The sequence below is a fragment of the Drosophila miranda genome, chromosome XL (assembly GCF_003369915.1).
Source record: "Drosophila miranda strain MSH22 chromosome XL, D.miranda_PacBio2.1, whole genome shotgun sequence".
Taxonomy (NCBI): domain Eukaryota; kingdom Metazoa; phylum Arthropoda; class Insecta; order Diptera; family Drosophilidae; genus Drosophila; species Drosophila miranda.
The window spans coordinates 17,438,772-17,465,509 of record NC_046673.1 but is presented as its reverse complement, the minus strand read 5'-3'; the positions used below and the strand labels follow the sequence as shown (position 1 = coordinate 17,465,509).

At 43.5% G+C, this 26,738-nt stretch overlaps 1 protein-coding gene across 1 annotated transcript; it reads right to left on the bottom strand.

Moving 5' to 3' along the window:
* Positions 1 to 19,495: 19,495 nt before the first annotated feature.
* Positions 19,496 to 22,946, bottom strand: LOC108151801 (sperm flagellar protein 1-like). The gene is made up of 2 exons (XM_017280657.2): positions 22,830 to 22,946; positions 19,496 to 20,338 (listed from the first exon to the last, which is right to left on the bottom strand). The coding sequence occupies exon 2, from the start codon at positions 20,101 to 20,103 to the stop codon at positions 19,705 to 19,707; it is 399 nt and encodes a 132-aa protein (XP_017136146.1). The 5' UTR covers positions 20,104 to 20,338; positions 22,830 to 22,946; the 3' UTR covers positions 19,496 to 19,704.
* Positions 22,947 to 26,738: the final 3,792 nt, after the last annotated feature.

Below are 26,738 nucleotides of genomic sequence, written 5' to 3'. Positions count from 1 at the left end.
CATCATCAGGAGAGTGCGAAAACATTGCTGGAATTTGCGAATTGCGAACGGCAGACATGAGAAGCAAAACCCCCCCTCCAACCCAAACCCCAACGCCATCTGCAGCTCCATCTCCATCCGCAACTCTCCACTCCACTCAAGTCAAGTCAAACTCCACTGAACTGAACTGAACTGAGCTGAATGCCTGTCTTAAGGTTTCCGCTTGGATTGAGTTATTAATTATGTTCCGTACTATGCCACATCTTGCTTGAATCCTCATCCTCCCAGCAGACCCGGCCCCATGCGCCCCTTCGCGTGGCACAGCCACATCCACAGCAACAGCCACAGCGATAGGTAGGTACGAGTACCCCACTCCACTACACTCTTCTTCTCGGTCTTGTTCTATTCATTTCTGTTTCGTTTTCCTTTCTTCTCCAGCCATGTCCATGTCCGTGTCCAAAGTTCGGTGCGAGCTCAAATGAATGTGGTAAGCAAAACATTAACTTGGCCGTCATTATTGTTGGCTCGAAGCGAATTACGTTCTTTAAGTGAGAAAAATTGCAATTTAATCGCGATTATGATGCGGCTGATGATGATGGTGCTGGGATGGGAGGGGATGGGGATGGGTATGAGTATGAGGATGATGGTGATGGTTGCATGCCTTGCAATGAGGCCAGGAAAGCTCCGCAAGTATCTCCTACTAGATGATCTACCCAATCATCTAACAAATGGGGTGCAAAACTGCAGACATAGGACATTGAAAGTTGTCCCAGAAAACTACTGATCAAATCTAAAAGAGAGGCAAATGTACATGGGAAGTACTATAATAGTTTTAGCTCAGAAGGAGAAGCATTACATGGGAGGACATCGAACACCAAGGATAACTATTAGATAAACTAACGTAAGATATTTTTACTTGTATATCTTAAATGGTCCGTTTATTCACGGTCAATTTATATACGATTATAAGCCATTTCCACGACCCTCAATGGCGGCACACCCTAGTTTTAGGACTCTGAATCCCCCCATATATACCAAAAAACCCATGTCAGTGCGTTTAATTTAACTTTTTCTATTAAATTGCACCCTGGACCCTGCATTTGTCACGGCGGCAAAGTCAGAGTCAGAGTCGGGGGTGGGTATCCTTGAAGGACACTGACATTCTTGCAGCTTCCTCTCCTGTTAGCCCCTTTTGTATTTCCAGCAAACGCCATTTAAGCGCTGCGTCATTGTGTGACATTTCGCGCGGGCCACATGGGGGATGGAGAGATTCAAGGAGAAGAGTCGGCAGCCGGGAGCTGGGAGCTGGGAGTCATGGAGCCGGAGCTGTTTAAGTTTGCCTTACTTAACTTAACCCCCAGTCAGCCAGCAGCCCCTAAGCTACACACACACACACACACACACACACACACAAACACACACACACACAAAACTTTTAACCCATTTTGCACAAACAAACAAACAAACAGACAAGCAACCGACAAACGACAGTAGGGCTAAAAAATTGGGTCAACATGGCTGCACGCTGGCCAAAATGGAGATGGAGATGGCGACGGCCAAGGGGGAGTCATCATATAACCACTGAAAAGGGAGTGTGGTGTGGTGTGGTGTGGTGTGGTGCACGGTGTATGTCTTGAACTTTTATTTATTCTATTTGATTCGCATTTCAACTTCTTGACCTTTGAGTGAAATTCCACAATTTTGCCTGAAGAGCGGTTGTTGCCGGAGGGGACCCCCTATGCAAGTGGTGGAAACTGTTCAAGTGGCAAAGTGGCAAAGCGAGCGAAGAGTTTATTTTTTTGGTGTGGAGAAGCGTTCAAGCGTCTGACTTGCGCTGTCTCTATAAAGCAGAGCTGAGAATCCACCAGAAAGTAAGCAGTGCAAACAGAGATGATACAACAGTTGATAGATTGTACTGCTCATTAGCCAACATGGCAATTCCCTCAAACCGAAGGGAAGTACTTTCGTTCTCTCTACGAAATGCACATTTTTATCGCGGATAAAAGAACGATCCAACCTCAAACCATTTACCGTACGATTGTAAACTATTTATGTTGTTTTGGTCAATGTCAAACAGAAGCATACTCAAATGCGAGACGAAGAAACGAAGCGAAGGTAAATGCTGAATGTAGGTGTTGGCATTGTATGCCACTTTCTCTGCCTGAGTGTCAATTACGTACCAGCTCGCTAGTATCCGTATCAGTTTTCGTAGTTAGCCTCTTGCGATTAAGTTTTACGCAATTCTGCTTCATGCTCACACGCACATTTTCGTTATCTCACCTTCCAGAACTAAAAACTTGCAAAAGCGCAACAATCATCAATAGTGGGTCTTCTTTATTAGAACCCATTAAAAAGTATATATATATATGATACATCAAAGGATATTACATAATGATATCCATTAAATGGTACAATAATATTCTAGACTCAACTGAATCCCAAGCCAAAACATATCTGACTGGGACTTAAGGCTCGCCCTCCTGCTTCTTTGTACACTCAGGAACCACTAAGCCACAAACGAAGAAGATGTTGGCCAAAACGCAGTTGACGGCCAGCTAGCTGAAAATTGCTTTCGCCCAAGGGCGTTAACTTGGTAGCTTCCTCCCATGTCATTTGCACACTGACAAGTTATTAATTAAAGTAAGTTGGCCATAAGTCCCCCCTCCACCCACCGCACTCACCGCTGTTGTGTTGAATCGGCAAAAAATCAATCTATTTCGGTGTGAGTTCTTTTCTGGTTCTTAAGGCCCCCAAGGGCCAATGCGGATCGGATTGAAGATGATCCAAACCGCTTCGCAATATGTTTAACCCTCGGCCAGGACAATGAACCGGAACACCCAGCCGAAGAGAACTGAGCTGAACTGATTTGAACCAAACTCTGGATTGACCGCCCGCATGTCTCATGTCGCATGTCGCATCGAAAATAAAATAAAATCTCATTCACCTGTCCCATGTATCTCTGGTTCAGCCTCTCTTAGCTCGTGTGTGAGTGTGCGAGTGGGTGTGGGTGGGGGTTTTCTTCCTTATCCAGGCATGTCCTGGCCAGAGTTCAAATACGACAACGATGCGGTCTGAGGGCGCTCGCAAAACAAACGAAACTTAATTAACAAAAGGAAAAAAGGATAGGGAATGGTCAGAGGGAGACTCCCCAAGACCGAGCCAGCAGAAGGACCATGACCAGGACCCTGGTAACAGTACCGCTACCGGTTCGGTTCGGTTCAGTTACGGATTCGGTTTTTCGGGCTTTCGTGTGTTTCGGTTGCCGGTTCGTTTATGTCTATGACTGGCTGGCACTGGCACCAGTCCTTACTCTCCTTTCTCTCCCTTTCCCTCTGTCTGGTTAACCTCTTCCGAGGAGAACTATATCAATGCGTATCTATTGGTTATGTACTTGGGCTACGGCTACACATGCAAAACGGGTCCTGTTTTTTGGGTCCTTTTGTCCGACGCCAGTCGACTGTCGTCTACGGCTACGGCTACGGCTACGGCTATGGGATTTTTGGGCCCATAATCGATGGTCCCCTGCCCTCACACTCGATTCGATTTTCGGGTTCGGTTTCGGTTTCGGGCTTGGGGTTTGGGTTTGGGTTCTCTGGTTCTCTGAATTTATTGCATTTTGTGTTTGTTTAGAGCGATTGCCATGTCGCGATGTATTCGCAAATGAATTCGATTCGAGACAACCCACAGGGAAGTACAGTTGTGTTCGGCCAGGTTAGTTCTGGCAATCGGCTGGCCAGGACATAAAGGATGTCCTGCGCTCTTTCGTGTGGCTTGGGAGATATGTATTCATATTCTCAATAGTTGCGTGGAAAGGAAAATTTGGCTCTGTCTGGGTTTTTCTTTTTGATATCATCGGTTTCTCAACATAATGAAAATGGAAAATTTATTGATTGAAAGTGCTGCCAAAAGGTGGGCTATAGGCTATAGGATGGAGTCCTGTGATTCCTAATGATAAAGGTTGTCATAAAGTTGTCTATAATAAAAAGAATCCTTGGCATGTCATTTAAGGGGTTTTATACTTTTTCAGCTTAGGTTGCCTTCTAGTCATTTCTCTCTGTATGTTCTTATCTCCCATTAAAACGTGTATTCCATCCTCCCCCATTTTATGCTCCATCCTATAATAGATCAAAGTATAATTGCGTAAGTATCCAGTTCTCTACCATATATCATGGGTAAACCTCTTTGTAGTGTTAAGTCCTTCTTTTTATGAAATTTCTCTTTTCATATATCTCTGTTCCATCCTTTAGTTGTAATGTTCCTTATGCGATCTACTCCTTTGGTCTTTGGTGCTAATCCCTTCTATTTAACAGCTCTATAATACATATAACAACCCCATATTGTACATACATCATGTCCTCTAAAGGTAATCCCCATTTTACAATCCCTTATCTACAATACCGTTAACATTTGTGCGCAAAACTCTGCGTAATTAACCCGAAAAATATGGACAAAAAGGCGAATGCTGTGTCCGTGTCTACACAAAAACTATGAGAAACATATTAACCAGGAGCCCCTCCTTCACCCGCTCTAGGCACCCCCAAACACACACTCACACACACGATTAGTTTTCCACCAGCCTCATCATAGCTCTAGTACCAACCAAAAAAAAACACAAAAAAAAACACATTTTACCAAACGAAGCGCCGGACAGTGCTGGCAGCGGCGTTGCGTCGATGTTCGCGTTGACGTTGGACGTCGACGTCGATGCTGCGTCAGTTGGCTGTTAACAAGCTTAAAGCCTCATTTATGCAGTTATGTTCTACCCTCCCCGCACCACCCTACACACACACACACACACACACACACGCATCCCCTACGCACACACACACTCTCTATTGCTCTCTCTCGCTCTCTTTCTCTCTTTCAAATGTGCTTAATCAATATACTTTGCTTTTCGCAAAAATAAAAGAAAAAAAAAATTAAGAGCAAAAACAAAAACTTTAGAGGGGATGAAGGTGTGCAGTAGATGCACACACAGTCCACCCCCCACCACCCAGCATGCCGCCCATCAATAATCCCCAAAAATTTTTACAGGAAAGGTCGACGCTGACGTCGGTAGCAGCAGCAGCAGCAGCAGCGGCTTTTTACGCGGCATGTCCGAAGCAGAGACGAGAAGCAGTAGAGGGGCCAAGAAGTGCGGCGAAGAGAGGAGAAGCAGCAGCAGAAACAGCAACAGCAACAGCAACAGGAAGGACGAGTGTCGAGAGGGGGGTGGTAGGTAGTAGGCGGGTGGGTGTTCGTGGGAGGGGAGGGGGGGGGGTGTCGTGTCGTGTCCCTAGCCCTGGCTTCATGCATGTCGTGTCCAGCCGTTTGAACCAATCCTAACTAGCGCCTCTTTTGCGTGGGTGTGTTGCAGGCGTAGGCGTGGCCAGTCGGCCGAACTGCGGCTGCGGCTATCATACAACGCCAGCGACGGTGCGTGCAGAGGCGCAGGCCGAAGGTCTGCGGCAGTGTAGAATGGAGAGGTGTAAGGACAAGGGAACGGACACACACACATACACGCCACACACACACACATGGCGAAAGACAGTCAGACAGAGTGCAGGGCCTGCAGAGGCAAAGGCGCCCAAAAGCAGTGCAGTCGAACGTTGTCGAGCCCTCCCCCTCCAGCCGGTCGTACTATGGCTCTCTCTCACATTCGGTCTCGGTCTCGCTCTCGCTCTCTTACGGCTAACAGCTGGTCAGCATTGCAAAAGTTTTGCACTCCAGCAACGGCACTTGACTCGACTCTCGACTCCGAACTGCACGCGTTCACGTTCGTTTGCTCTCTCTTTAAGCGGCCGAACGACTCTACGACAGCTTGCTCTGGGGAGCTGTTCTCTTTTGGCTCCTGCTTAGCTTCTCTTTGGGCTTTGCATTTGAATGCTTGGCGACTCTCTTTGGGCTTTGCATTTTGCTGCATCTGCTACTGCCTCTGCTGCTGCTTGCGCTGACGCTGACTGCGCTGCCCTCGGCTTGAGTGAAACTTCAGTTTCAGTTGCGCTCTCTCTTTGGCAGCGCGCTCTCTTGAGCCTTTGCTGCATTTTGCTGCTCTTTGCTGATGCCTGCAACACGAAATGTTGCAAGAGTGCTACTCATCCTCTCCCTCTCTTTCCCTCTAGCGAGCTTGCTGTCTCCTTCTCCTTTGTTGTGTTTATGCGTTTTTCGAGTTGCTAGAAACAACTTCTCACTCCCTCATGGCACCCCCTACCCCTAGCCAACCCTATACTCCCATTACTCCCACTACTCCCTACTCTTAGACAACCCTTGTGGAAGTCAAATTACATGCACGTAACGGCACTTGGAATCAATTTGGCGCCTCATCGATAATGCAGGAGTCCCCGTCCCCCGCCCACCCCCCACAACGCCTCCACCACACTTGAACAAAACAAAATGGCGCCCATCACTCAAAAACAACAGTTTAGTCCCCTCTTAAACCCTTCCTCAGCCCATCGCTCCCATGCACGAAGCTTTTCTTTAATTCATTTTTTAATGGCACAACAATTTGGGAAATTTCTTATTTACTTTCGAGTGGTTTTTTCCAACTTTTTCTGCTCTGCCAAATTGCTGTCACCCCCACACCAGCCCCTAGCTAGCTAGCCACCCCAACCCCTCCGCCGGCAACTGCCACTCCACCTGCCATGTTGGCTGTCGAATTATTTTGATGTCAGAGCGGCGAAAAAATAAATAAACTATTAATTTGCCTTAATCGACATGAAGAGTCGGCAAATAAACACATTTTGGCTCCTCTGCCATCACCAGTCCCCCTCTCCCCTGGCATGGTGCACGTTGCAAACAGAGCAGGGTCCAACGGGGATACAATGGGAGGCGGATCCACGGGCAGTGTGGCAGGAGGCGAGAGTGAACAACAGAAGCCCTTACTATTTAGAGAGAAATTCTAGATAAATAATTTATAGAAAAATTCCAAACAGCGAGTTTTGTTTTCGGCTTTTCGTGCAGTCAAAGAAAATAAAGGGAGGAGATATTATTATGCCTTTCATTCATTCATTTTTGCCAATTATTTCACTCTTCAATTCAATAGAGAGTTCATTCATCAAATGCTTTTCGAATAAGTTTGTATAACAGAAGGGTAAAAACATTTTAGTCGAATAATAGTAGGAAAAAGGACAACAATCGACATGCATACATATTGTACATCTGAAATTATAGACAAAATAGTTGTATATTTGCTTTAAGGTTTTGAATGCTGAATGCAAATGATCGGTATATAATTTAGAGTGGCCTTTGTCGGCGATTCTTCAATAATAAGTTAAGTAGTTTTTGCATAAATCATGAATCAATCATTGAATAATGTGGGTCACCGGATTCCATAGTCGTATAGAGTGTCGTGTGTCATTCCCCAAGGTCCAGAAGTTAAGCTTAATTTTCCATTTAATTAATCTCTGATCAACCCCAGCTCATTCTAACTTTGAAATTATTGTATCTAGTATCATCTTCTCACATCATATCATTGTAGAAAGGTTGATTTCTTCTTTTGTGATGGTCAAAAACATGGATTTTGCTTGTAGTTCTTTGCAGCTGTTAATTAGAGTTTAGATATAATTTCCAAATAATAATTCCTTAAACATTTATAAGTTAAAAGAATAAACAGCATTGAACTACCAGCAAGGCCAGACGTTGCACCAGTGGCTGCTGAACCACCGGATACGTCACGAATTCAGTGCCTGGGGCGAGACTCTTCAATAGGGTCCATCCAGAACGAGTGGACCCAAGCAGATATGTATCCCGGAAAGCAGATGAGATTTCAATTTGCGAAAAACTGTCCAAGTCTGGCAGCTCGTAAATGATATTCAGTCCCCTCAAGAATGGCTCGTTATCATGAAGCTTGAGGCTTCAGATTTGTGCTCTACCGCTCCATACACTCCATCGGAAAGGACTAAAGGGACTTCCCGAAGGACGAAGGTACGATAAAGGCCAAGCCATGGCCAACCAGTGGACTGATTAGACGACCGAATGTGTTTTCTTCAGGAACTATTTATTCTTTAATTAAAATATTAGCCTACACAATTATGTAAAAATATTAATAAAATACTTAAATAATCAAATCTGTTTATGCCAACTATTTTTGTGGGTTTATCCGGGTAGATATTGACAAATAGATGTAATAGATGGATATTTTCCTCAGCGGTCGAGTCAATTAAAGCAAGTCCATCTATAGGTCTGGGAGACCATACGGACGACATATCCTGGTCCTCCGATTGCTGTCGCATCCAAAATATCTGTAATGGAAGCCATTTCTTTCTCAATTTGGGATTCTTATTTTATTTTGTTCTTCTGCTTAACATTCTCAGTGGTTTTTTCATTCTTGAAGAGGTATTTAACACCTTGAAACAGCCCATTACCATGCTCTTCCGAGCTTTGGGGCTTCTGTCTGTTTCTGGCCGGAATGGCTTTGTCAAACAACTAATTAAATACAATTACACAGTGGTAATGCATTTTTCGTGTATTGACCAACAGCTGGACAAGCATACACTGAAAACCACTCGCTGGAGAGGAGGGAGGACATTCCAGGAATGACAGGACAGGACAGGACACACAGGACATATAGAAAGACAGATAGACAGACAGACAGAAAGACGCTGGTCTGGGGGGTCATGCAAAAGAGCAGCAGTGCATACCTGCGGGGAAAGTCGGAAAATGGGAAGCTGGGAAATGCTGCACGATGGGGCATCGGGGACCGGGGGAGTCAGGGAGTTTGTGGGAGAGAGACGAGAGCAAACTAAACCAAGTCTCCGAAGGCAGCAACTTAACGCTTCAATAAATTTTCGTAGCCATGTCGCTGCAGCCATCAATAAGGTCCTTGTGCACGCAGCTGCCCCCCTACCACCCGTTCGGTATCGTTGGGTGGTGGGCGGTTTTCGGGGCTCGGGTGGGGGGCCACCTACTTGGTCTCCTTTGGCACGGAAATGCGTTAAGTTTGCGCTGCAGCACGTGACGCTGCTAAGCCAAAGCTGCCACACAACGGCACGCAGGGAACCCTGAAAACGAAAGATTGCAAGCGGAATGAAGTGGGCGAAGCGGGGCGATGGGAATAGAGTGCTCCTCCCAGCAGCACCAGCCACCAACCACCCACCCACCATCAACGACCCACTGAGCCACCGAGCGATAAGAAGGACAAAAATTAATGGAATTTCTGCCTGTTTTTACAGTACCCTAACATTCACGCAGACCAATCAGTGGGTTACCTCGACAAGCCGCAAAAAATGAAAAGAACGAAAGGAGTGATGGAAAATGCTTTAAAACAGATATTCATTTGCAAAGTTTTGATAGCAGATCTGGAATTGTAGAACGCTCATTGCTCTTGGAAATAGTAGGGCGGATCATCTCAGATGTTTTCGGCTGTACATTATGCAGAAGAGAAGTTGTTCAATTGCCCCCTCGGTGCCCAGGACCAGCTGCTCCAGATCCATATCGGATAGGCCTATATTCAAAACATTCAACACGTGAACTCTGAATATTTTCCAGCTATTCTGCATCATCTTCACGCTGGTGCAGGCTTTGTATATGGTGAGGTCCACAAGATTCCTATGCACCTTGTCGACGAGTCTGGCCACGGGCCGTGCATCCCGGAACTGGCGACGGGTGCGGTAGTCCAGCTTGATGTTCCAATTCTTGAGCCAGTTTTTGAGCTTCTCGCGTTCCTCTGGGTACAAATTATAGGTATCCATTTCTCAGCAAATTCAAATTTGGCAAATACTTAAAAAATTTTCGATTTTTTTATCTGACAAATTGTGTGTCGAAGCAAGTGAGAAAACAAGAAAAAGCATATTGATGAAAATCTTCCTTTTTCATTCTTTGTGCTTTCATTCAATAAAAATTCATTCTTTTCTTTTTGGTAAGCTCACATGGTTTTGTGCTCACATTCTATCCATTCGATTTCTTGGCCGTTATTCTCTCCGATCTTCCGTATTTTGATCTTTGTCATTTTTAAATTTTTTGATATTTTTCTATCGATTTTTTCATGCTTCCATTCTTATCCATTCTTTTCTTCTCTCTTTAATGATTTCCACTTTATATCTCGTTATTTCCATAGTTCCGTTAAACATCTAAAAATTGCATTTCCATAAATCCTTGTCACTTCTTTGCTCTATTTCTAGGGCATACATCTAGTCGCCATTTCTGCCACTTGATTTGCTCGTTTCCTTGGCCTTTTGCTTGAGCTGCTTGGGCCTGCTCCTTCACGACAGTCTTCCGCTCTCTTCTATATACACACACCCACCCCTCCGATCCATTTTCCCCGGAGATGTCGGCTCCACGGTGCTGCTGCAGCTGGAGCCGCTTTTGGGGCTCTTTTCGGTTGCTGCTTCCTTGGGCTGCTTTTCAGTTCAGTTTGTTTTTACGACGAGGTTGGCGCAAAAAACAACATACACACACACACACACACACACACACACACACACAGGAAAAACGGAAAGGGAAAAGGCGGAAAAGGCTGAAAAGGAAGTAAAAACGTAGGGTGGAGATGGAGGATGAGGTGGAAGACTTGTCCCTGGGTAGAGTGGGTGGCAAACATCGTTTTTGGCTCCTGACTCCATCAGCGTCAGCGTCTCCGACGCGTCGTTGTACGTGTCCTGGCAGCTGCTGGCTGCAGTTCTCCTTAGCGACCTCTCCTTTCGTTTTACTTTCCTCAGTCTTTGCCATTTTCCGTGCCTGCCTGCCCTCTGCCCCCCACCTCTTCTACTCTTTTTCTCCTATATAAAATGCTTTTTTTGTTCTCTTTTTTTGGCCATCGTTTACGTCGGCAATTTTGCAGTTGATTGCAATTTTTCGGGGGCTGCGCCATTTTTTGTAGAGCCACCCCCCAGAACCCACCCGCCCTGAGCCACTTTCGACTCTTCACCCTCCACCCATGCTCTGTCTGTCTCTCTTTTTTTTCTGGGGGGGGGGCGGAGTGATGCACACCGTTCGCCTACGTGACATTGCGTATACGTCCAGTGCGCCTACAGTTTTTGGCTGCTGGGAAACTTTTTCCCTTCCATTTTGGAGGATGGACAAAACCTGGCCATCGGATAGGAAGGGGTGGAAGGGTGGGTGGTTTTCTGGTGGCGGGGAAGACTAACATTATTTTCAATTAGGGCGCCGCGGCAAACATAGTTTATCATCAAGTTGACGCGACGCTGTCAGTGCTTATAAATAATCGACTCGAGCGGCCATTTTGGCCAAGGCCCGTTCACCCTCCTCCCTCCTCGCTCCTCACTCCTCCCTGCTTCCTGCTTCTCCTCCCCCGCACAGCATAAATTTTGGATGCAATCTCCAGCCAGAGAGCGAAAGACAAACTCCGACTAAGGCACATAAAAATAGCAGACAAAAAAAAATGAAGGGAAAAACTAAAGGGAAAAATAAAAAAAAAAACAACAATGCAGCGTTGCAAATACACACACAGACACACACATGTGCCACGCCTCTTGCCGCCCACTGCGTGTTGTGAGGAAAACTAAAAGTTTTTGCCATGTCACGTCATTCGTTGGGCTTGGCTTTGGCTTTGGGCCGCCTCCGCCTCCTCCCGCTCATCCGCAAATCCTTCAGGAGTCCTACAGCTCCTTTTTTCGGCACATTTACGCCCAAAAAACACACACTAGGACTTCGGAAAGAGATAGCGAGAGAGAGAACGAGAGAAACATAGTGAGAGATAGAACGATAGAAGGAGCAGGAGCAGAAGCAGAAGCAGGGTCCAGGGACGAGAGACATTTGTCGCGTGATGGATTGCAATGGGAGTGACATTTTTATTTCACTGATGGACGACAGCGCACGAAATGAAGCGCAGGATGAGCTGTCCTGTGCAGCAGGGGGGAGGGAGGAAGGACAAGAAGAGGTCAGGGGTCAGGCAGTGGGTCTGGTAAAGGACGGACAAGTCAAGCTTAAAACAAGACGCACCCAAACGGAAGCAAACACACAAAAAAAGAAGGAGAATTCGAATATATTTCCCAATCCCCAGGATTGCACGAGGCTAATTCTAGGAAGAGCGTCGAACAGGCTCCCTAGAAATGACCCAATTCCTTCTAGTAATTCCCACTCGTAAATTATTATTTCGAATGGACAAAACCCTCAACTCAGAGGCGTTCGTTCTCGCTGTACATTATACAAAAGAGAAGTTGATCAATTGCATATCGGAAAGGCCAATATTCAGAGCTATTCTGCATCATCGACTGGTGCAGGCTCTCCACTAGATTCCTATGTACTGCGAGGAGTGCATCTGGAGCCATACTTGAAGATATCTTGAAGCATCAGAGGCAGCAGACGATATGAGGGGCCTCTCATCGAAGGGAAATAGTGACACACACATTTCCAACATTTCCAGCCTTTGAAACTTTGGTTTGCTGGCCTACAATTTGGTTGAAACGATTCGGTATTCAGTCGGGCTCATTAGAAGAGGCAGCCCACAAATGAGACTGTCAACGGAGGGGTGGGGCTTGGAGGAACACTGGTGGCATGTCTGGGGCGGTGGAGGTGGAGGTGGAGCTGAGCAAATGTAGCAGTTGCACTGCAATTGTCATTGTGTCGCATCCCAAGTGGTGACAGGAGTCCGAGGCGTGCTAGAGGCTGTTTGCCAAAATGAACAGCCTCGCAGTTGGGTCATTACTTGCCCCGGCTCCCTTCTACGTTCCACTGATTTGCAGTTTGGTTAGAAAATATTTAAATTGTTGTCTGGAACAAAAAAAAAGGAAAGAAGGAAGGAATCGGTCTGGCCCGAGAGCAGCGTCCCTTTTGTTTTGGGGCTCAATTGGAGTCAGAGCCAGAAGGACAAGCGATGGCGAAAAGGATGTTCATACATACACACATACTCGCAAATGGAGAGATATATATACGTATATATAGTCCCTGATGGACAGCATCCAACTTTTGTGTTCAAATAACAAAAACATCCGTCCATCGATTCTCATTTCGTCCTCGTCCTTGTGATTTTGCTAATCATTTTAAGGGGCACCAAGGCGGGATAGGGGAAAATATATTAAAGCTCTTGAAATGTACAATCATGCAAAAGAGCTTCTCAGGAGCCCAGGGAAACGATTTCAAATAACACCATTGTGGCTAAGCAATAGCAGATGAATTTATAGCCATTAAAGGAATAACTAAAAAATTTCTTGAGATATACTTCTAGCGGGGAAAACCTACAAGAGAGAAATTCACAATGAAACTGATGCAACAATGTACAATAAATAGATTCAAAAGTATCTGCAGCAGCAGCTTCAAAAGAAAATTCTAGAGTTCCAGCAACTTCCAACGCTTAAGTATCTGACAAATATTTTCTTAAGCTTAACTCCACAAAGATGCAAATACACAGGACTTTTTCCTGTGCAAGCCCAAGCCAGAGTCGATCTAAATGGTTTCAACTATGGGCAACCATTCGTGAAAGATTGCATATTTGTTACAGAAATAAATATACTTCAAAGCTGATAACTTTTGAAGGCAACGAGTTAAGATGTAAGCCAAGGAATGGATGCAGAATTTATTCACTTTACCCTGAAGAAATGTCACAAAATATAATACGAGTATATGGGTTAAGCTGGGCAAAAATATTGTATTTCTAGAGGATACAGAACAGACACAAACTGAAGGATTTATCAAAATAATCAATCATTATAAGTAACCTTGGGCTAAGAAAAGTATCTCAAATTCCAGTCAAGCCAAATGTCAGTTCTAAATATGGCTTGGAAAATCTTAAAAGGACTGAAAAGGACATTAGATAATGCAGCTTTACAAAATACAAATATTATAAAAAATAGTTAGATACAGTTACAATCCCAGCACAATTTCTTAGAATCAGAGAATACAGACACAGGAGATGTCCACTCAAGATAACCTTTGAGCTTTGTTGAAAAATGTTGCCTCATAGACTCCTTCCTCTCCTCTAAAATAGATTCTTGCTTCTCAAGTATAGTATCTTAGTATCTTTTATAATTTTGTAAGCCCCAAATAGAGTTCAACTTTGTTGAATCCCATGAAGATATACTTCCCCTAAAGGACAGCCACAGAAGATTCACATATACGTACGAGCTACGAAAAGCATCGGTAAATCCCAGCAAATCTGATAATTAATATTGTTTTCAGAAGCTTTGATGTAAAACTATTGCTTGATCCTTAAATTTAATGTATCTTTGATACTGATTATCTTCATGTAGATAAGAGTCTTTAACAAGAATCACTCAAAAGATACAGATACAGTAATGAAGACACAACTTTGAGCAACGAAAAAGTTGATCAAATTCCAACAGAAATTAGCTGATCAATACGGAATAGACAATATATAATATGCATTCATGCGGCTCATTAGCTGCTCAGAACATATATCTCAATCTGTGCACACGAGTATCTGCGGCTGCATTCTTTCGCAGCTCTTGGCTGAAAGCGAAAGTGTTCCACAGAGTGGGATGCCAGTGGCGGAAGAGGAAACGAGCAGCGAAACCGCAGACAAGTGGAATACATATATATTTTATTATTCCCTCACACACACACACTCAGAAACACACTCACACTCACAGATACATTAAAATGTATGTATGTACGGGGTGTCGCCGAGCTCCGAGTTTTAGCTGCATCCGCTTGCAGCTTCTACCTACATTTTATTTGATTTCATTATGTTAAAAAGTTGTTCAAGAGTGAATCATGCTTCAGAAGGGGTGGGGTTGGGGTTGGGGAGTGGGCTGGGGGGTGTGGCATGGCAAGGTTGCAGGCAAAGTCGTTGTTCTTCTTTCAGTTGTTGTTGCAGCGGCAGCAGCAGCAGCAGACAGCGAGCAGACAGAACCCAAGGACGTCAGACGGGAGGAAAACGAGATGGGGTATAGGTACCTAAGTCTGGGTTCTGAGCGAACAAATGAGACACACACATACACAGAGAAAGAGAGAGCAAGAGAGAGCTTCCCAGGATACTGAGGTAGAGAGAGAAAGAGTGGGGAGAGGGGGGCAAAAGTGCAGTCGACAGCATTTTATTATCCTTATTTAAGTTTGAAACTTATTGCAAAGTGGGAAACTGGAAAACTCTAAATGTCTGTCTCTCTCTCTGCACCGCTTGCTGCCACCATCCCACCCACCCGCTCTCTCCCTCTCCCATCCTCCTTCCTCTGCTGGCACTAAAAATATGGAAAACTTTGCAGACAACGCCAGACAACGCCACCAACAAAAGCAACAACAACAGCAGGGGGTCTATGTAGAAAGAAAGGGGTAAGGGAAGGGGTCGGTAAGGGGGCACGGGTGCGGAAATGGGAGTGGGAATGGGAGGGAATGTGGGCTGAGCTGGTGGCTGGAGAAAGGCTTAAGTGCGAGCAGTAGAATGGCCAAGGACGTTGCTCAAGTTGCTCGCGAAAACAGCTGCGACGTCGTTGTCGCACAGTGGTTCAAAGTCCATTGAGCACCAAAACAGAAAGTACTCGAGGCTTGGGATTTTAATCGATTTTTAGATAAAAACATAGTGAAATAAAATGGAATTCACTTTGATTTAAATTTAAATGTATTGCAATTTCTTTTTAAGGCGACGCATATTTCATCTATATATTTAATTTGAATATGAAATATATTTATTTTATATAAACAAATATAATAATATAATAATATAATAATATAATAATATAATAAATAAAATATTTTTATTTTTTTATAGTCAAATATAAGTGAAGACCCTTTCTTTTCACAGTTTCGACTCTCGGAATGGTATGGTAATAATTTTTAAATCTACGTGATATCTATTCAATTTTCAAGGCTTGTTTTTCTGGTTTTAAATTTCCATTCAAAAGTGCCATGGAAATAGTTTAAATTTTTATATTGCTAAGAAAAAAGGCCAAATGGAATATTTAACAATGTTTTTTAAAATTTATAAGAGCTTAAAATATATATAGGTTTAGGTTTTATTTACACAAATTTGTATCAATATCCAAACGAACTTTCCACTGGCATTATTTGTGCTGAAAAGTGTTCAGAGATCTTTAACCAGATCTTTCCCGATAGATCACTAAGAATCGAATCAATATACATTTTCATTGCTTTACAAAGTGCTTCTGCACCACAGTGCGATGTCTGGCAATGCGCTGGCATTCAAATAAAAAAGAGTTATATACACACTGAGACTCTAGACTGGAGACGCGCCACGCAGAGCATGCTTTACGGGTATATGGTAACCCCGGACTGTACGCCATATATACTATATAAATATATATATATATATATATATATATGTATGTATGTGTATCCAGATACACATAGATATAGAGAGTAGAGAAGCTTGGAATGCATTGTGGCCACCGCATTTGGGGCAAATAGTTTTTGCTCCAGTTTGAACTTTAAGACAAAGTTTTCCCAAGCACACACACCCACACACACTCACACACACACACACACACACACACAGAAACACACACAAAAGTGAGCAAAAGTGAGATAGAGATGGGATGAGAGAGATGTTGGTTGGAAAGGTTTTCGACAACTTTAACCGAAGGTCGTTGTGCTAGTAAAAGTTTTTCGGGACAAGTTCAATTATTATGCCGGAGACGGAGCTTCCTCTTCCCTCTCACACACACTCTATATACTCGTATCTCTCTTTGTACATAAGAATATTTGCAACATTTTCAAGGTTATGCAACTGTTAAAGTCATTCCTCAAGTGAGCTTCAAGCTGGCCAACATATTTAACCAGTCACTCCGAGGCACTTGTCAATCTATCGACTGCCTTCCCGTACTCCCCCAGAGAGAAAGAGCGAGGGACTCCCATCGATTGGAGTTTGACCACAAAAGTCGTTTCCTCTTCGACTCATAACTTTGCGACAATTTAACAAGCCCCCAAAAGCCGCAAAGGCCAAAGCCAAAGCCGGAGCCGGAGCCGAAACCAAACGAAGAAGACTGCGAATCCTCTTCAAATGGTAAATGGCTTAAGCCACGTTTACACTGTCCCACAAAGGGTGTCCCCCTGGGGGACATTTAGACCTCACTTCCAGCAAAGGGCATTCAGTTAGTTCCTGAGTTTAGCTTTCCCATCACCAAATACTAAAGACGTTGGCCTTCTTCAAAGTGCTTTATAAGATTTAAAATTAAATTTAAAAAAGACTTAAATCCTTAGCCAACACTAGTTCGGATCGTCGCTTTAGTTCACTCCCAGATGCTGGCCACTCTCTGGTTCTGTCAGTGTAAACGTAGGCTTGGAATCGTGTCTTAGTAGAATAGTGACATTTTGCGGCAGGTTAGCAATTCTCCAGCCTCAACGCCACCATATTCTCTCCATCTTCGGGGGCAATACAAACCGATGTGATGTCCATGTACAAACCGCACAGCAATTGCCGCAGCAGCAGCAGATGCAGCAAATAACAGAAGCAGCAGCAACAACGACAAAAACAGCAGCAGCAGCAGAAATAGGAATATTCGATATACGAAGTTGAGGATACCCTGACCTTCTAATTAAAGCTAAATTTAGTCTTTTGAAACGTAAGTATATTACGCCTACAGGCCATGAAGTCAGTCAGGGCAATGAAGACTGATGATTTAATAAAATGAATCGTAAGCATCCGATTGGGGTTCTTTATCGAAATGAAACAGCTCCCTCTGTCATTCCTTGAATGCCATATATCCTTGTTCTCTCCGCGATTACAGGGTACTTGCAACTGCAACAACAGTTGAGTGAAATGCCTTGACATTGCGTGTGGATCTTGCCTCTGCTGCTGCTGCTGCTGCTGAGGGTAATTGGCGTGCGGTGGCCACAGGAGAAGCAGAGGAAGAAGATGATGTCTGACAAGCAAAGAGATGCAAAGAGAGTGAGGCAGGTGAGGCAGGGACTCAGGCAGACGCAACAAACGCGTTAGCAATGCAATTTATGTGCGTTTAGACGCATATTTTGCCAATTAAATATTGCGATAAAGCATGCAGCCTATACGGCCTTTACAGTGCAGGCACACGCATGCACATTCGAGTAAGTGAGGCACAGAATGGGGCACACAGAGAGTGGGGCAAGCAGCAGCCAGCCCACTGATAAATGCCGCTGATAAGTAGCGTCGCTGACGTTCGCAATTTGGTTGAAATTTATTTGGAGTCCGCCGAACGTCGCGTCGCCTCGTTTATTGTTGTTGTTCTCGGTGGAGATCGTTGGTGATCGTGGTTTTTGTTTGTTGAGGTTTTTAATGTTATTGTTGGTGTCGGTAAAGAAAGGTCCACCGAACCCAAATATTTAAAAGCTAATAATAACACATTTGTGTTTTGTCGCGAAATTATTTTCTAAATTGATATTTTCTAAAATTGTAATAAAACTATTGCTGTTGTTGAAAAAATGTAATCAATTGTGGTTGAAATTTTCAAAATCGTATTGCTCCTATTCCTATTTGAAAAAAAATCGCACTTATAATTTTTGTTGCTATTTTCTGTTACTTCCTTTGCTGTTGTTGTACTACTCCTTGTTGTTGTTGATATTTTTGCTATTACAACAATTGTTTCCTTGCTGCTATTCTCTGCTGTTGTTGTGGCGATTGTGCAACGCACTTTGTGCGTTTGCAAATTGACATTCATTCAATTAAACCCAACTCAGCACAGCATACGATACGTACTCGCTGAGAGAGGAGTTGGAGTATTTTGGAGTCTTGGTCAGGAGGCACGCACAGCGTTGTCCGCATTGCCAATGTCCGCTGTCTGTTGCCGTGTGCTGCTGTTTTTGTCATCGTCTCTCCATTGTCCAAATTCTCCAGTTTTTTGTCTGCCTGTCAAATGGTGCAATTGGCAATAGTCGTGCATACCCTATCCTATGCTTGTTGGAAATGATCGTGGGGATGTCCGAACCACAATGCCCTCAAACAAATGTTTCAACAACTTTTCACCAACAAGCTTCTGTAAGCTAAGAAAGGCCTTTGTTAATACGAAAATCTATATAAGTTTGACCTGCTTTTGATGCTAGAGTATCCAGACTTCTGTTCCTTGTGCCTTGTGGTTGAGAGCTAGCGACTGACAAAACATTTGACAAGCGATCGCCGCGCGGCAGGCAAACGTTCGGCAACATGTTGCGGCAACATTCAAGTTGCCCCATTCGCGGGGCAAGCAAAAAGGCAAATGCAAACGCAAACCAAAAAATCATTTCATTCTCTATGACACAAATGCTGCTGCGATATTCAAATCCTTGGCAGCCCCAACTGACACACTGCCCGAACGACCACGATGCAGCTGAATGTTGAAGCTGAATCGGAATCTGAATCTGAGGCTCAAACTGTGGCTTAAACCGAAGTTGAAGACGTTGAAATGTTGCGCATTTTGATGGTTGATATGCGCATTTGGGCAACAACACGTCAACCTGACCAAAAAAATAAAGTATATGTATATATAGAAATTGGTTGGCTGTTGTTCATATAGAAATCGTTGAGTTCATAAATGGCCACAACAATTTCTTGGCCATATGCAAACAAGCACAAGACTGACTACTCTTGTCGATTGTGGAAGGTTTTTCCAAGCAAAAAATGTGGCGACGAAGAATTACACAATTAGCAGGAGATACTATAGGCATTGCTTTTATATAAAAAAACGTATATGTTTATATTCAAATATCAAAGACGAACTATATTTATATTCGTAGAAAAGATACCAAAGGTTATATGGAAGGACATTAAACAAAATAATTGTCTTTAGATACCGGATTCTTCTATCAAGAGATATAAATTTGCGTTCAATGAATAGCTAAACAGTACGATCATCTTTTACACATTCATTAATTAATTTATAGTTTGTAAGCATAATAGTTTCCAGTAGTAAATATTAATAGTTGGCAAATCACTTAGTCGACATTATCGAAATGATTAAAAGATTTATCCGAATCGAAACGCCTCATCAGGCTGTAGTCGGCGACCATTAGATCATATAGAAGCGATTCAATGGCACCCTCTGCGCCCAGGGCCAGCCTCTCCATATCCGTTTGTGAGATACAAATATTGAGTTTGGTCAGGACCCGCGTATTGAATATCTTCCAGTTCTCAATCATCATGGCCACACTGGTGCGGGGTATGTAGCTGTGCAAATCAACGACTTCTGGATGGATCTTCTCGAAGACTCTGGCAATGGCCAGGGCATCGCGAAACTGATTTCGTGTGTGATAATCGAGTTTGATGTCGTGCGTATCCAGCCAGTGGTTCAGCATCAAGTGTTCCATATCGTTCAATTTGGTTAGGCGTGACATTATCCTTTCCTCTATTTTACAAAACTACAAAATTTAACTGAATTCTTAAAAGCCTAAAAGCTAATGTTTTTGGGGGTAATGTGGGAGCCGAGAATGTGAGGATCTGGGAGAATTTTTGTGACATTTGAGACAACGAACACTTGGAGTTCCAATCCGAAATCTTTGAAAGATCTTCGATGTTCATCCAAGGATTAAGTTCTTCAGGCAGGCATTGTTGTTGTCCTCAAAAGGAAATCTAGGGAAAAATAAGAGTTTCCATTAGATTGAAAGATCTTTTCTTCAGTTATTCGTAAGTTGGCCCTGAAGAAGGCCCTGAGTGTATGGCTTCTACCTAATTTGCGGCTCATCAGAAGAATTTACCATCCGTCTGAGCATTCTTCTTGTTCATTCCGCCTTGTATCATTTGGCTATTAAGAATTTTTCATAATTAGAATGTAATCGCAGTCGGTTAAAAGACTCTCCAACTCAAACTCGGACCAGACTCCAATTAAATGCATGAAAACGAAAAACGACGTTGGTAAAGGGAAAAAAATATGAAAATTAGCTGTGGCCCAACAATCACGATTTGCGTATAATCCGCGCTCCGGAGAGGTTGCTTCTAATATTATGCAAAGAGAGAGATAGAGAGTGAGAGCCTCAGTCTCCCCAGAAGAGCAACTTCTATTTATCATAATTGAGGCGGCAATTAAAATGGAATGTAGGATAGTGTAGGGGATCTGTAGAGCGGTACAGGGCCCCCCACTTAATCCAAATCGAAAGCCTCCATCCGTCCGTCTATATTGGAAGTAATTTTAATGGTTTCGTTGTCGAGCCCTGAACATCGTTTTAATGCTCACCTCTCTCTCTCTCTCTCTCTCTCTCTCTCTCTCTCTCTAGAGTAAATAATTCAATTTATTTTTCTTACCTTCTGCCTCCACTGTTTTCTGTTCTTGGTTCTCGGTTTTCAGTGTTCAAAATGAAATTAAATTAAAAATGCATTTTGGGCGAGCAAATGAATTAAGCCATCATTCGTCCCAGTCGCAGTCGTCACGCAGCAACCTGCAGCTAAAGGCAGCCAAAGAAATGGCCAAAAACGTGTTGAAAGCCATGTGTGGCATGATGGCCTGGACCCTCAGAGGGGTTCCAGTATCAGTCTCTGTCTCTGACTCAGTTCAAGTCCCGCTTTGCCGTCTACCAGAGATCCCTCCTGCCACACACACCTTGGCGTGTCAGTTTCACGTGCAGTGGCAAAAGGTAATTCATCTTGTTCCCATTCACCTGCCCCCTGCCCCCGGCCCCTTGCCACTACCACTGCCACTGCCTGAGACCGTGGCCATTGAGGATGAGGATGTTCAATGTTGCTCGTCGCTGGCCTGCGGCTAATTAAATGGCCAGCGCGGAGGCATTTTAATGCTTTTAATATTTCATAAGAATATATATTTACAAACAAAAATACGCAGTCGGTAGGACTCGAACCTACGCTCCCAGAGGGAATCTGATTTCTAGTCAGACCGCTCGGCCACGACTGCTTCTGTGACACTCCCCTCCCCCAACCAAACGCTGGGCAAACCAAACGCCTTCTCGCATACAAATAGATCATCATAATTTGAGCCAAACGTTACCAATAGATATACTGCACAATCTTCCATTTAAAGATAAGTTCTAGTGGAGGAGAAATTATTATTATTGATAACCGAAAGAGTTCTCTATACGGATATGAGATAACCGCAGTTCCGTTATACATTTATTTTTTAGCTCGAAACTCCAAATCGAGATTTAAGAAGCGTTCTTGAAGCCACAAAAACCATCAAATCTTTCTATACTTTGTCAGTAATTATAATACGATTTAGATCATACAAACTCCTATATGTACATATGAAAATTTCTAAGCAAATCCCTGCAAACAACAAGTCACCGAGTGCCCAGTTCCCAGTCACCAGGTCACCATCCAAGGGAATGATTACAGATTGCCCCCAGATTACATCCCAAAGACAATCCAAAGAATGGGATCTATTCCTCCAACGATACAAGACTTTTACCCACAGTGGTCACTAGACGCTGGACGCAAAAATGACCCCCGAACACCTGCTAACTGACGAAACTGCTCAACGCTTTTCCTGGAGTGTCAAGGATAAAAATACACCATAAAATAGGATAAGAATAAAATAAAGAACCTTCAAATCTCTTGAGCATACCAAGTCAGCAAACATTAGTTAATTTACCAATTTCTATTCACAGCAGAGCTGAAAACCCTAATACCAGCCTTAAATAAATAAATAAATAAAATATAAATAGACCCTGACCATAACATACATCGATACCAATACCAATACTAAGCCCTCTGTGGAGGTGCTTTTGTTTCTATTAAAAAAGCCAAGCTGTTTCCCTGAATGAAATCGTAGACAAGCTATTAAACGAAATGAAAACCCAAACACAGTACTTAAACGAATTCGGAATGTGTGTGTGTGAAAACAGAAATGATCCATCTGCCGTGTAGGATCGATAAGGGCAAACAAACAGCAAGAAAACAGCTGACCAAATAATTTCTAAACAAAACAAATACAAATGCAATATACATCCGTCAAACAAATCAATTTAATTTAAGGATTACTGATAGTTAAAATACCTCTATACGTTAGCCGAATACAAATAAATAAATAAAACCTCTATACGTATATGAAATGATCGGATGTTTCGGACTAAGGCAGATCACCCCATACATAAATAAATCGGTGTACGGTACTTACAAGTCGAAGCGAAGCTATCGTTTATCCCAAAGATCTCCGACTCACATACAGACTATGTCAGCTTTAACCATGGGTTTCAGATGATATTTAGGACGTCCAACGTGTTGCAGGTCCAAATATGTCAGCAGCACTGAAACAATTCGCTCCATGGCTAACAAAATATTGGAAAAGCTCAAGTACCTATGTGTATATGTGCATATGGGTGTATGTGTACACATTTCACATGTGTCCATAAAGTGCGTATTTATTTGAACGAAAGTGCCGCCTTCTGATCGATCGCAGGGCCCACTGGCTCTGGGACAGATGCGGCTTCGACCAGGAGGAGGGGACCTCCTTGAGTATATTTTTCCGCACTGATCATGCGATTGAATGCTAAGAACAGATTGAGAACGTATTTTTGTGTATCTTTGAATACTCAACTGCCACAACAGGCTTCTGATCGCGATTTCGATAATTCATAGAATTTCATCGACTTTCTTTACAGAGGAGAGCTTTCGCAAAGCTTTAATGCGCGCTTAAAAGCTACCAGAGCAGGGTGGTAACCCTGTCAAAACCATCTCCCTTCGTGTACTTTTTTTTTAGGTAATTGGATGATTTGTTTAATACTACATAAAAATAACACAAATAACAATAAACGATAACATTAAACACTGTTACTGTTAATAGCTACTTCTGTGTGTCTTTCTATGAAACTGTATGCCTACAAATATGTCTAAATATCTATCGAAATGTATATCTACTATGTCCATCCATCTATTTATATAAAATATATATGTTTTCCATCTTATCCCCAATCAACACCAACCAGTCATTAAGCCTGAAACAATTCCACTGATCCGAACTCCATTCATCATCTTAACCATTTTATAGATTCAATGATTAATCTCCGGGAAATCTGATCCGAACAACAGCAGCCTCCCAGCTACACAGCTCTCCCTCCCTCACCCTCTGTAGACTGCCATTCCCCCACCATATCCATTATCCCATTCCGACCCCCCATTCCCATTCAAGCGAACAACGATCTCCGATCAGCGCCGATCAGTTAATCAATTACATGACCACGCACATTGGCTTTGATCATTTGGTTATCCAAAAATAAATATAAACAAACGAAAACACTTTCAACCAGAGCCGCCTTTGGTGACAATGCGTTTCAGATCCACCTAAGCCCCTGCCCTTGCCCCTGCCCCTGCCCCACCTCCTGACTTCTGGCCGATCAATGCAATCGCGATATCGATAGCTGGCCCCCGGATCTGCCCCAATCTGCTGCTGCAACGGCAGAAAAAACAGTTTTTAATGTGCACCTTTTGTTCTGTGGCAATTGCAACTGAAACTGCAACTCGAATTGCAAGGAGGTGCGGCCAGAGAGGGGGCATATACGGCGGCTGGGAGAGGGGGGTATACAGGTACAACGACTACTGGCTGCCGAAATGTCAAATGCCAGGCCATATTTCTTAAACGCCAAATACTTTTTGACATAATAGTCCAATTACCTTATCGCGCCCGATCTGAGATGCGGTCGCCGTTGCAGTTTTTCGTTGTTCATGTGTTTGTTGTTGTTGTTGTTGTTGTTGTTGCAGTTGTTGTCGCCGCCGACACCGCCACCATTGATGCAGCAGCACTCGCTGGGTCGCTGTTGCTGTAGCTGGAGCCCAGAGCTGCAAATGGAGCCACAGCCACAGCCAGAGCTGAAGACGGAGATGGAGATGGAGCTGGGGCAGGAACAGCAGAAACTGTGCGATTATTTATGGCGATCAATGTTCGTGGGCCCAGTAGCAGAAATTCCATTTAAATTGCGTACAACAACAACAACAAAAACAGCAACAACTACAAGTAAAAACTACACCAACAACCACATCAAGTACAGAGCCCAGCGCAACAACAATTGTTTTTATGGTAGGCAGCAGCGTTGGCGGCGGTGCCTCTGAAGCGGCAGCAAGCAAAAAAACCAAAAAAAAAAAACAAACAAAAATACAGAAACAACAAAAAAAGGAACCCAAAAGGAACAGATACCCAAGCAAGTCGGAGCCCAGCCCGAACTGAAGAAAAGCTCTGAAAGAAAGTGTGGATTATCTGGCGGGTTTCGCGCACCATGCAAAAAAAACATCACTACAAAGACAATCCAGTAGCTAATTTTGTTCAGAATCAATGACACTAAAGAACAAACGTCTAAAGTCTGGACCATACTATAAAAAAATAAAAATCTGTAAAAATTGCAAAGTTGAAGCAACATTTAAAAAGGAAGAAAATTTTAACTTTGTGTCGCCATATCTTCAGTTATATTCCAATCGACTCGACCTGTGAAAGGTCCTACAGTTCACTATTCAATTCGTTAATTTTTGTGCACTGCAGAAGCCGAGGAAAAAAAATAAATACTTGCAGCTTTTGAATTTAAAAAAAAAATTCTTTTGGGGGTATATTACAAATTCGAAGTATGATGACGTGATCTACAGTCCAGGTTTTGTCTCGTGAAAAGTACAAGATGACTGTCGCACTTTTGGCTTATATTTACAGATGTCTACAGTGGCGATGAAATTTATAAATTTGTGTTCTTCCTTTTGGTAGTGAACCTTAACTTTGATCTACGATTATTATATCTATATAGATCTATAGATTTTAAAACACTGATTCCCCGATTTCTTGCTAGTTGCCAACTTCTCTCGTTTTTAGCCTTTTTTGTTGGCCTTTTTGCAGCCAACTTATTTGGTCGTGTGGAGGTGCCTCATCATTGGCAATTGGGCGGAAGGAACACCTTCAAAAGATCCCATGCTCAACATCTGTTAAGGGCAGGACAATCGATTTGGCGCAAAGTGTTGGACACACACACACATGCACACCGGGACCAGATAGATGTGCAGATACTTAGATACACAGATACTCTCGTGGCTCGCTGGCTAACTCAGAGATACTTTCATTCGGTCAGTTGTAAATGAGTCTCAAGGGTCGTCGTCGTCGTCGTCGTCGTCGTAGTGGTCGTCTGGCTGGATCGGAGCTCTGCCCGCGCCCGTAATATGTCTTGTTGCTTGTTTGACAGTTGTTGTTGCTTGGCTTGGGCGCAGATGTGTGGCTCCTGTTGCTGTGGTGGCAGTTGCAGTTGCAGTTGCCTTGTGGCATGAACAATCGTAGTTATATTTTTAAACGCAACTACGCGCTGCTCTGCGCACAGCAGCGATATTGATCTTATTTCAATATGCCAGCCTCCTCTTAGCTTCTGGCTTCTGGCTTCTGTCTCTGTGCCTCTCAGCTTCTCTGCCGCTCCGCTTTTAATTTGCTGCTGCGCTTTAGCCGCTTTGGCTCGTCTGCCAGTTGCACGTTGCATGGTGCATGGTGCATGGTGCATGGTGCCAATACTAGTTGCAATTTCCTTGTGGCAGCTCACTTGAGTGCAGTTGACGTTGCCACTACTTTGGGGGATCGCACCTAGGCCTCATCGTCAGCGTCTCTACCTCAACTGCTTTCTGTGTCGGCTTTTCCTTCATTGATCTTGCCCCTTCTCCAACTTCTTTTTAGTTTATTTTCAATTGTCAACTTGATCCGAGGGTGTTTTTTCGGGCTGGTTCTGGGCCCCGGGGAGGAGGGAAAAGGTCCTCCTCACTTTGATTTAGTAAACTGTAATTACAGTCGAGAGAAACCCTGGAGTCCTGGAGAAACCCAACATCAGAAGGGACGGGACGACGGTGCTCTGAAGTGAATATGGAATGGGAGCGTAAACAGGAGAGCAGGGAAGAGTCCTCATAATATATATCTATAGAAACATATGAGTTTTACTGTAGTTTAGAGAGAATAATCAGCTGATGATTCTATAATCTTTTCATTTGCAGTTCTACTGATTGGAGGACCTCAAGGGCTCTTCAGAAATAGCTCTTCTTCAGGGCCTTAGAGCTTGTTATTTATTTATTTCTGTTTATT